We start from the raw sequence: 12,034 nt of genomic DNA, 5'->3' as shown, positions 1-12,034 counted from the left end.
AGGTTGTTCTATGGTCTGGAAAATAGCGCTCAATGTGTCAGGCAGGGATCAAAATCCTGCACTGGAGGAACTCAGGCTAAAGTTACAAAAGGGTTAAAAAGAGAAATGCTTCTTACTGAAATATCCCTGTATATGCACCTTATATCTTCTACTTAGACTGAAATTTAAAAGGGCATAACAGTTTCTTACACTCTTTTCTTTCCCAAATCTAAAATATCTTTAAGCAGGAAAAGGGCAGGATGGCCATTATTTCACTTCTATATTCCAATTAATAATCTGATTATTATTTTTGGAGAGAAAAGAAAATTTTCCAAAATGAAACATTTTGGTTAGTATAAACAAGACTGCTCAAGAAACCGATCTGAGTATGGTTGGGTTTTCATTGCGAGTACTTTTTTTTGGGGGGGGGGTGGGTGGTAGAAAGAGTGGAAGGTAGTTAGAAAACCTCTCAGGGAATAACACCCTTCTAAAATCAGACAAACACAAGGGGTCAGTTAGAGCTCAAGCTCTGCCTTCAAAACTGACTAACTGAAATAAAAGCTAACCTATTTTAGTTCACCCTTGGGATATTTATCAATTCTCTTCGCATGCAAAGAAACGTGAGGCTGACAAGTGGGTTTAGTTTGTACTTGGTCTAATTGCTGTGAGGACAGCTGGAACGTCTCTAATGACAGCTACAATAGCAGATGGCTTTGGAAGAGCCTGGGGCTACATTCCCTAAAATTCATGCTTTGGTTCCAGCCTAGCGATTCTGATCAGACTGTGTTTCTCACGCATTCTAAAGGTCCTTTTTAAACTTTTACTCTCTGAACTTTGTTTACAAAGGAGGGACTTATTAAAAACTCACCAACCCAAGGGCTGTGTTTATTTTAATTTACGAGGAGATAATAGTGGGAGGTTGGGGGTGGGGAGGGGGGCTCAACCTACTCTAGCATTGGCTTTTAATTTCAGCTCTCCTTTCACAAATATGCTTCAGAGTTTCCCCCAAACTGCAAGACGTTCTGGGTTTCGATTCAAACTCAAGCGGCATTGCTATAACTTTCCTTTCGGGTTTGCAAGTTTCGGTGAGAAATAACCACCCCTGCGCGGGATTCCATTGAATTTGGGGGATGGGAGCTGACCTGGGCAATCCTGGATTGCAGGTAGCTGAAGAAATGAATCTAGCCCAGTGCGTAGCCGCCCAGCGCGCAGCAGCCCTAACAGCCTAAAGTGGCGCGCGAGGAAGGTTGGGCAGGGAGCTCCAGAAGCTCTTCCCCTCTTTTCCAAAACAACTTGTTGAGTCTGCTCTCTCCTCCCCTCTCCGCTCTAACCCCACACCCCCGCCTCAGTCTAGCAGCTGATTGACAGAAATCACTACCCAACCGTAGACCCCGGGCCTCCTGCCCGGACCAAGGATTGGCCTAGAAGGAGGACTGGGATGATGGGGTGCAAGGGGTGGGATTTCCCTTAAAGCTCCGCATCAGCCCGGTACCTGGGAAGGAGGAGTGGAGCGTTTTAGCTGGAGCGACTGAGCCGCGAGAGACCCGGAGGGCTTGTCTTTCGCTGCAGTTCCAGTCCAGAAAACGCCATACAATTTTCTCATCCTTCTGGCCCAGCCTCTGCTACAGCAGGACCCCAAGGGCAGGGAGCAGAGTTCCTGGCACTTTCCGGAGGGGTTTGTTGCTCCCTCCCCAGAAGCCGACTGCTCGCTCTCAGGCTTACCTATCCGAGCACTACACCTGGATGATGCATGCAGCCAGGATCGCCTCCCACTCGCGCCGGGTAGCCAACCCCACCAGTTTTCAGCCGATGCCTCTGCCTCCGCCACGGACCCGGCTGCTGCTGCTGCTGCTGCTTCTGTCATTGGTAAGCCGCGTTCCAGCACAGCCCGATGCCCCCGGCCGGGCTTTGCTGTCCTCTGATCTCCTGGGGGTTGCAGGGGTCCCCGCAGAGGAGGCTATAGTAATGGCGAACCGTGGGCTCCGGGTGCCCTTTGGCCGTGAGGTCTGGCTGGATCCACTGCATGACCTGGTGCTGCAGGTGGGGCCAGGGGACCGTTGCGCGGTGACCGTACTAGACACCGACGCTCTGGCCCAGCGGCCCGGCCGCCTGAATCCCAAACGCTTCCCCTGCGACTTCGGCCCTAGAGAGGTGAGCTACTCTCACCTGGGGGCTCGCAGCCCGTCGCGAGATCGCGTCCCGCTGCAGCTGCGCTACGACACGACGGGAGGGACTGCAGTTCTCCCCTTGGTGCTGGAGGTGGAGGTGATCTTCACTCAGCTGGAAGTTGTGACTCGGAACTTGCCCCTGGTGGTGGAAGAGCTGCTGGGGACCAGCAATGCTCTGGACGCGCGGAACCTGGAGTTCGCCTACCAGTCCGAGACCGAGGATTGTCTAGTGGGCATCCTGTCGGGCTTGGGCACACTGCCTCGCTATGGGGAACTTCTCCACTACCCGCAAGCCAACGAAGGGAATGCCCAGAAGCCTCTCCTGATGGACTGCAAAGCTTTCCAGGAGCTAGGCGTGCGCTACCGCCACACGGCTCCCGGTCGCTCACCAAACAGAGACTGGGTGCCCATGGTAGTGGAGCTGCACTTGCGAGGGTCTCCTGCTGGCAGCCCTGCTCTGAAACAGGAGCACTTCCAGGTGCTGGTGAGAATCCGAGGGGGAGTTGAGAACACTGCTCCCAAGCCCAGTTTTGTGGCCATGATGATGATGGAGGTGGACCAGTTTGTACTGACCGCCCTGACGCCAGACATGTTGGCAGCTGAGGATGCTGAATCTACCCCTGACTTGTTGATCTTCAACCTCACCTCTCAATTCCAGCCTGGCCAGGGCTACCTGGTGAGCACTGATGATCGCAGCCTGCCTCTCTCCTCCTTTACTCAAAGAGATCTGCGCCTCCTGAAGATTGCCTACCAGCCGCCCTCTGAAGACTCTGACCAGGAGCGTCTCTTTGAACTTGAGCTGGAGGTAGTAGACCCAGAAGGAGCAGCCTCAGATCCCTTTGCCTTCATGGTGGTGGTAAAGCCCATGAATACACTGGCTCCAGTGGTCACCCGCAACACTGGACTCATTCTCTATGAGGGCCAGTCTCGGCCCCTCACCGGCCCTACAGGCAGTGGACCACAAAACTTGGTCATCAGCGATGAAGATGACCTAGAGGCAGTAAAGCTGGAGGTGGTAGCTGGGCTCCGGCATGGTCACCTTGCCCTTCTGGGTGACTCCAGTGGCAACTCTGCTACTAAGACTTTTATGGTAGCTGAGCTAACAGCTGGTCAGGTGGTCTACCATCATGATGACAAAGATGGCTCACTGAGTGACAACCTGGTGCTTCAAATGGTAGATGGAGGACACAGGCACCAGGTGCAGTTCCTGTTCCCTATCACCTTAGTGCCTGTGGATGACCAGCCACCAGTCCTCAATGCCAACACAGGGCTGACACTGGCAGAGGGTGAAACAATGCCCATCCTACCCTTTGCTCTAAGTGCAACTGACATGGACTCAGATGATTCTCTGCTGCTTTTTATTCTGGAGTCTCCCTCAACTATAGGACATCTGATTCTCCGCCAAAATCATCCTCCACATGAGGTGGAACAGCTTATTGGGAGCCCTTGGAGGAAACAGGGAACATTCTATGAGAAAATAGTAACAAAGTGGCAGCAGCAGGACATAATGGAGGGGAGGCTGTTCTATATGCATTCTGGGCCTCATAATCCTGGGCCAGTGATGGATCAGTTCACATTTCGAGTTCAGGATAACCATGACCCCCCTAATCAGTCTGGGTTACAGAGGTTTGTAATCCGCATTCATCCTGTGGATCGCCTACCTCCAGAGTTGGGCAGTGGCTGTCCCCTTCGAATGGTGGTGCAAGAATCCAAGCTTACACCACTGAAGAAGAAGTGGCTGCGCTACACTGACCTGGACACAGATGACCGAGAACTACATTACACAGTGACTCAGCCTCCAATGGACACAGATAAAAACCACTCTCCAGCCCCATTAGGGACGTTGGTCCTGACTGACAACCCTTCCATTGTGGTGGCCCATTTTACCCAAGCCCAGATCAACCATCATAAAATTGCTTATAGACCTCCAGATCAAGAACTGGGAGTGGCTGCCCGAGTGGCTCAGTTCCAGTTCCAGGTGGAGGACCGAGCTGGGAATGTAGCTCCAGGCACCTTTACCCTTTACTTGCAGCCAGAGGACAACCAGCCACCTGAGATCCTCAACACTGGCTTTACTATTCAGGAGAGAGGACACCATATCCTGAGTGAGTCTGAGTTGCATGTGAATGATGTAGATACTGATGTAGCCCACATCTCTTTTACCCTAACACAGGTACCTAAACATGGTAACATAAGGTTATCTGGACAGATACTGCCTGTAGGTGGGGTTTTCCATCTGGAGGACATAAAACACGGTCGGATTTCCTATGACCATAATGGAGATGAGTCCCTGACTGATAACTGCTCCTTGGAGGTCAGTGACAGACACCATGTGGTGCCCATCACTCTCAGAGTGAATGTCCAGCCAGTGGATGATGAGATGCCCATGCTGAACCTTCCTGCAGGAACTCTGGGGTCCTATCTAGATGTTTTAGAAAATGGGGCTACTGAAATAACTGCCAGTGTTATCAAAGGGACTATTGAGGATACTGATGCCTTGATGTTGACTTTCCTCTTGGAAGATCCGCCCTTATACGGAGAAATCCTGGTCAATGGAGTACCAGCAGAGCAGTTTACCCAAAGGGACATCCTGGAGGGCTCTGTTGTCTATGCCCACACCAGTGGTGAGATAGGCCTATCGCCCAAGGAGGACTCTTTTAACCTGAGTCTGTCAGCTACATTCCAAAAACGGAGAATAGGCAGCAATACTATCCAAAGAATTACTGTGTGGGTGACCATCCTTCCTGTCGACAGCCAAGCCCCAGAAATTTCTATAGGTGAACAGTTTATAGTAAGAGAAGGTGATAAAAGTGCCATAACCTCAGTGCATATAAGTGCTGAAGATATTGATTCCCTAAATGATGACATCTTGTGCACTATAGTTGTTCAACCTACTTCAGGTTATGTTGAAAATATTTCTCCAGCACCAGGCTCAGAAAAATCAAGAGCAGGGATTGCCATAAGTGCCTTCACCTTTAAAGATCTCAGGCAAGGTCATATTAACTATGTCCAGAGTGTTCATAAAGGGGTGGAACCTGTGGAAGACAGGTTTATATTTCGTTGTTCTGATGGCATTAACTTTTCAGAAAGGCATTTTTTCTCCATTGTAATCATTCCTACCAATGATGAACACCCAGAAATATTTATGAGAGAATTTATGGTGATGGAAGGCATGAGCCTGGTGATTGATACGCCCATCCTCAATGCTGCTGATGCTGACATTCCCTTAGATGATTTAATTTTCACTCTTACCCAATTTCCTACCCATGGTCACATCATGAACCAGGTGATAAATGGCACGGTTTTGGTCAAAAGCTTCACCTTGGACCAGATCATAGAGAGTTCTACCATTATTTATGAGCATGATGACTCTGAGACCCAGGAAGACAGTTTTGTGATTAAGCTAACAGATGGTAAGCACTCTGTGGAAAAGATGGTTCTCATTATGATTATCCCTGTTGATGATGAGACTCCCAGAATGGCCATTAATAATGGACTAGAAATAGAAATTGGGGAAACCAAAATTATGAACAATAAAATATTAATGGCAACTGATTTAGATTCTGAAGACAAATCCTTGGTTTATATTATTCGTCATGGGCCAGAACATGGATTATTACAAAGACAAAAACCTATGCATGCCTTTGAAAATATCACACTGGGCATGAATTTTACCCAGGATGAAGTGGACAGGAATTTAATTCAATATGTCCATTCTGGGCAAGAGAGCATTCGGGACCTAATTAAATTTGATGTGACTGATGGAACAAATACCCTCATTGATTGCTACTTTTATGTATCTGTTGGGAGCATTGATATTGTCTTCCCTGATGTGATAAGTAAGGGAGTGTCCTTGAAAGAAGGTGGTAAAGTCATCCTCACAACAGACTTACTAAGCACCAGTGACTTGAACAGTCCTGATGAAAACTTAGTTTTTACCATCACCAAGGCTCCTCTGAGAGGTCTCTTAGAATGCACAGATCAACCTGGAGTGCCCATCACATCTTTCACTCAGCTTCAACTGGCTGGCAACAAAATCTACTACATCCACACAGCTGATGATGAGGTGAAGATGGACAGTTTTGAGTTTCAAGTCACTGATGGACGTAACCCTGTCTTCCGGACATTCCGTATCTCCATTAGTGATGTGGACAACAAAAAGCCAGTGGTCACCATCCATAACCTGATTGTCAGTGAAGGTGAAAACAAGCTGATCACTCCCTTTGAACTCACTGTTGAAGACAAAGATACTCCTGACAAACTCCTAAAATTCACTGTCACCCAGATGCCTGTTCACGGTCAACTCCTACTTAACAATACCAGGCCTGCCATGGTTTTTACCAAGCAAGACTTAAATGAAAACTTAATCAGCTACAGGCATGATGGCACTGAGTCAAGTGAAGACAGCTTCTCCTTCACAGTGACTGATGGTTCCCATACAGAGTTCTATGTTTTTCCTGATACAGCATTTGAAACGAGAAGACCCCAAGTGATGAAGATCCAGGTCTTAGCTGTTGACAATAGTGTCCCCCAAGTTACAGTGAACAAAGGGGCTACTACACTTCGCACTTTGGCCACCGGCCACTTGGGATTCATGATCACAAGCAAAATATTAAAAGTTGAGGACAGAGACAGCCTACATTTTTCTCTTAGGTTTATTGTTACAGAGGCCCCTCTACATGGATATCTTCTCAACCTGGGCAAAGGCAACCACAGTGTCACTCAGTTTACACAAGGTATGGTTCACTTTTCTTTCTTTATAACCAAAGGACATTTCAGGTCTTATTTCCTGAGGATATGACTGTCACTGAAAACCTCATTAAGTAGAGCCTCAAATTATATTCCAAGAGAAGAAGGAAAGGGAAATAAAGGGGAGGAAAGAATTAGGGGACTTTCTTTCCTGGGAGAACAGCTTCTTTCTTGCCATGTGTCCCACTGCAGTGACCCTTATTGGAGAGAGTATCTATATGTTTTGATAGCAGCAAGGTTTGCTGCCAAAGCAGGAACCAGACCTTGGTGAATTAAAAATGAAGAAGGCTTTTCAGCTTTGCTCCATTTGCCACACACATATCTTCTGAGCAGCCTGTTTTGTATGCTACAGATAGTTTATGGTGCATTTTAACACCATAGAGAGAGATGTGTTTTCTAAATTGAGTATTTAGATTATCATTATTATCAAATATCATTCAAATGAACCTCCAAATTTATATTACTTTGATTTAATTTTTAGAGCTTTGTTATAATACTGTTATGGTTGGTAGAAACTTTGTAAATAAAAATATGTATTTCTACTTTGTAGATTTTATAATTTTTATATTTCATGACAAATACCTGTCCAAAAACATAAGAAGTAAACACCTATCTAGATTTATAAAAATATGTACAAGGCATGTTACTATGATACACATAAAATAAGAGAGTATAAGAAGTCATGATGTATAAGAAGACAGTATTTCTGTCACCAAAATATGCATCCACTTCATTTTTAAGAACCTGAAGATATTTTAATAAAATTAATAATATAAGGAGAAAATTATTTTTTTATTTCAAAACTTCTCTCTGCCCTGTTTCAAACTCAATAACAAACATGGGTTGGGTTGCATCTACATTCATCTGCATTCTTGAGGCTAAAGTATTTTTTTAAACTGAATTTTTTTTTTGTCCAGACATAATCTGAGACAAAGGCAGGTGAGCTATGCAGAGTTACTCAGTGACTGAAGGGAGAAGCTAATTCAGTATGCTGGCTTGGGAATTAGGGCTCTGTTCTCTACAATATGTGACTTTCACTACAAAGGGCTTTGGGTTGCTTTCATAAAAATCTCACCATGTCAGAATTCAAACTTGATCTATCCTATGTGGACTCTGTGGGTAGAGATAGAGTTTAACCCCAGGCCATCCCAATGGGGATATTCTTTCCCTGCAACAGTGTTGTGCTCTTAGATAACCAATGCTTTAATAAACATGGATGTTGCAGAGTGTAGTGTTAAAGTGAACTGCTTCTCTCTTTTAGATGCTGACAAATAGACCCACACTCCAACCTCCTGATTCTTGGCTGAAAGCCTGAATATATCCTTGGGCTTGCAGTGACAGGAAAACCTCAGAGTGCGAAGTGTCATGCAAGATCAGCAGGAAACTTTTGTGTGAAGGCTTTCTGTGGATAAAGATGCCATGCAATAGATTGGTTTATTTTCTTGGAAAGTGAAGAGGATGAAAGGAATATAGGAGTGGACAAAAGTAGGTTTAAGTATCCACTTCTGCTGGTTGTTGGTTAAATTACCAGCCATCAATACCTAAAAGATACATCATTAGTTAGGGTACAAAAGAATAATAATAATAAATAATAATAAAACAAATAATATTAATAATGTAGTATTAAATAAATAATAGAAGAATAAACTGTTTCAGGTACTCATAACTGTAAACCTACTTTTGCCCACCCCTATATATTGGAGGATAGAAAATGTTATTTCAAATCAGTCCTCTGTCCAGAAAAAGAATTCTAATGTTAGAGATTTTTTTTAAAAGAAATTTGAGGATGAAGACAGACAAATGTTCTATATCATTACAGGTGTAGCTCTATCTCTCACTTTAGGACTCATGGTCATTTGTAAATAAAGAATAGTAGTAAGTTTATTATAAAAAGTGAAGATATTTTTAAACTTTCTTTTTTAAAATAAATTGTTGCATTCCAATAAGAACTCAAATATTGATGAGAAAAACTGTTGGTATTTAATCACTCAGCACTTATTTGAAGAAGTTGAGACTGGAGTTTGGTTCATAGCAGTTATTTATGGGGATTAGATAAATGAGTAAACATGGATAAAGTTCTATCATAGATCTGCCATGGTTGCTCTTCCAGTAGGGGAAATGAAAGTAGTGCTTAGAGTGAGGACTATGCTGTGTCTTTATTTGTTTTTCTTTATTTTGAAAGGATAAGCTAAACTATATTTTGATGGATTTTTAATGCACTGAATTAAGTTAGTTTAGCACACATGACCAGAGAAAGTGATTCCTAAATTGATTGACTAAATGATTGATAGGAGAAAAAAACTAATTCATTTCTAAAATGTCTTAAATTTCATTGTTAGAAAAAGTTAACAAGGTAGAATTAAACAAATTAGGGAAATTATTTAGTTATTTCAAACTTTACCTTTCTGCTAAGATGACCCTGCTCCCTCAACTCTAGGTCTAAATCATTTCTCTCAAGTACCTGGAGTTTTTTCTTGTGAGAATTCATTTATAAATCATTTTCAGAAATTTCCCAAAGAGTATGAACCAGGGTACGGTTGTGTAGATACACTGAAATCTATTCAGTGCATATTTAACATTTAGAAAAAAATCTAGTTAATTGTTAGATGTTTACAAAGAAGATGACATTTTGGCTACTAGGTTTTTATTTTCCTAATACTTCTGTGCTTTAAGAAGCTAGTGTCTATATATACATATATAAAATGTTTATGTTAATGTTATTTTTAGAGGTACCTGTAGAATAAGAGTATTATGATCAAAGTCTTTACTTCCTAGAGATTTTTTAAAGTCTTCTTATTGAACTACGAATTATTAACAGTTATAAAGAAAATGAAAAGGGTTTGTTCCAACTAATCAATATTACATGCCCTAACTTAGAGGGAAAATTTGACACCTGAATGTCATATAAATGCATCCATGTTCTCTTTACTTAAAAAAATCTTCCTAAAAATCAGTTTTGAATTAGTGACTTATTTCAATAAAACCACCTCCTAAGTACTATATATATTTTTAAAAATCACATTAATTCAGGGATTGAGTGTACTAAACACTTTTTTCTCATAATAGAGCTTATAGATTTTCTTATAAAATTAAAGAAGGAATGGGAATGGTTTAAAAAGGCTTCACCCACGTGACCAGAAGACATTGTTCTTATGCTAAGGATGGGTAATCAGAGGATAGTTCACTTCATTTCTTACTGATAAATTAAAGGTTGAAAAAGTTAAGAGTTATAAGAGTTAACAGGTAAAGAGCTGTAAAGGGGTGCTTCTCTTATCTTTTAGAAACATCATACATAGGAAGGTAGAGATGCAAGTGTGGTCCTCTAGATCTCTGGGTATCTTTTATTTTAAGTTAAGAATTTTTGAACCTTTACTGAATATTAGACCCTGAGCAAAGGACTATGGAAAGTTAATATGGAAAAAAAAAAAATTCCTGGAAGTTCTCAATCTTCTAGGAAAGGTAGCCATGCAGAAAGCTAAAAATGACACATGGCAGAAATTGGGGGAAATTATAGTAGAGTTAGAAATGAAATGCTAAAGGAGAACAAAACATTTTAAACTTGCTTTACCTCTGAGTACCTATATTAGCAATAAGGTACTATTAATTATTGAATCAAAATGTTCTCTGCTCAGATGTCTGATTGTAAACAAGTCTCCTTTCAAAGCTGTGTGAGCCAAGGTAGAACACATGTTTCACATCTATAAAGTGGAGCTACAGAAACTCATGGAGTAATTTGTTGATTCTAGTACTTTATATGACTTGAGACTATTCTTTGTAAAATAATTTTCTTATATATAATCCCTGTAAACATCATAGCATGAACTTAGTAGAACTCTTTTTTAAAAATTGAATTGATTGGGGTGACACTGGTTAACAAAATTGTACAAGTTTCAGATGAACAATTCTACAACACATCATCTGTACACTGAATTGTGTGCTCACCACCCCAAGTCAAGTCTCCATCCATCACCATTTTTGCCCCCTACACCTTTCTCCACCTACCCTCACCCACCCTGTTTCCTAGCAGTCGCCACACTGTTGTCTGTCCAAGAGCTCTTTCTCATTTTTTTTCTTTTTTGCTTAACCCCTCCCCCTCCCCCAACCACCTCCCCAACAGCTGTCAGCTTGCTCTCTGTCTATGAGTCTGTCTCTATTTTGCTTGTTAGTTCATTTTGTTCATTAGATCCACATATGAGTGAAATAATATGATACTTGACTTTCTCTGGCTAGCTTTTTCCCTTAGCATAATGCTCTCCAGGTCCATCCATCCTATTGCAATAATAAATTTCCTTTTCCTTTACAGCCGAGTAATATTCCATTGTGTAAATGTACCACAGCTGCTTTATCTACTCATCTACTGATGGATACTTGGGCCACTTCCAAATATTGGCTATTGTAAATAATGATGCAATGAACAGAGGGGTGCATATATTCTTTAAAATTAGTGTTTCAGGTTTCTTTGGATAAATTCCCAGATGTAGAATAGCTGGGTCATAAGGCAGATCTATTTTTAATTTTGGGAGTATCTGCATACTGCTTTCCACAGTGGCTGCACCAATCTTCATTCCCACTAATAGTGTATGAGGATTCCCTTTTCTCCACATCCTCACCATCATTTGTTGGTTGTAGATTTATTGATGATAGCCATTCTTACAAGTGTGAGGTGATATCTTATTGTGGTTTTAATTTGCATTCCTCTGATGATTAGTGAAATTGAGCATCTTTTCATAGTCTAAAGGCCATCTGTATGCCTTCCTTGGAAATATATTTATTCAGGTCCTTGGCCCATTTTTGAATTGGAGTGTTGTTTTGGTTTTTTTTTTTTTTTTGTATTGAGTTTTATAAGTTCTTTATAAATTTTGGCAAGCATGTTTTCCCATTCAGTGGGTTGTCTTTTCATTTTGTTGATGGCTCCTTTTTCTATGCAAAACCTTTTTAGATTGATGTAGTCCCATTTGTTTATTTTTTCTTTTGTTCCCTGCCCTAATAGATATATCAGAAAAAATGTTGCTCTGAGAAATCTCCAAGATGGCCCTTTTACATTTCTCGTAATACTGGCTTGGTGGTAACAAACTACTTTAACTTTGTCTTGTCAGAGAAGCTCTTTATTTCTACTTCAATTTTAAATGATAACCTTT

At 42.2% G+C, this 12,034-nt stretch overlaps 1 protein-coding gene across 2 annotated transcripts in view; it reads left to right on the top strand.

Annotated features, from left to right (window-relative positions):
- Nucleotides 1-1,533: 1,533 nt before the first annotated feature.
- FREM2 (FRAS1 related extracellular matrix 2) overlaps nucleotides 1,534-12,034 on the top strand; it is a 294,853-nt gene continuing 284,352 nt past the window's right edge. The window contains exon 1 of one of the 2 annotated variants that reach the window (XM_016208906.2): nucleotides 1,534-6,883. In XM_016208906.2, coding sequence (XP_016064392.2) covers nucleotides 1,723-6,883 — 5,161 coding nt within the window. In that variant the 5' untranslated portion in view covers nucleotides 1,534-1,722. The remainder of the gene's footprint in view (nucleotides 6,884-12,034) is intronic. The other variant, XM_016208905.2, reaches the window with a different exon arrangement.

This window comes from Miniopterus natalensis, chromosome 2 (assembly GCF_054644295.1).
Source record: "Miniopterus natalensis isolate mMinNat1 chromosome 2, mMinNat1.hap1, whole genome shotgun sequence".
Classification (NCBI taxonomy): Eukaryota; Metazoa; Chordata; class Mammalia; order Chiroptera; family Miniopteridae; genus Miniopterus; species Miniopterus natalensis.
Note: the sequence above shows the minus strand (reverse complement) of the source record. Positions and strands in the feature narration are given on the sequence as shown.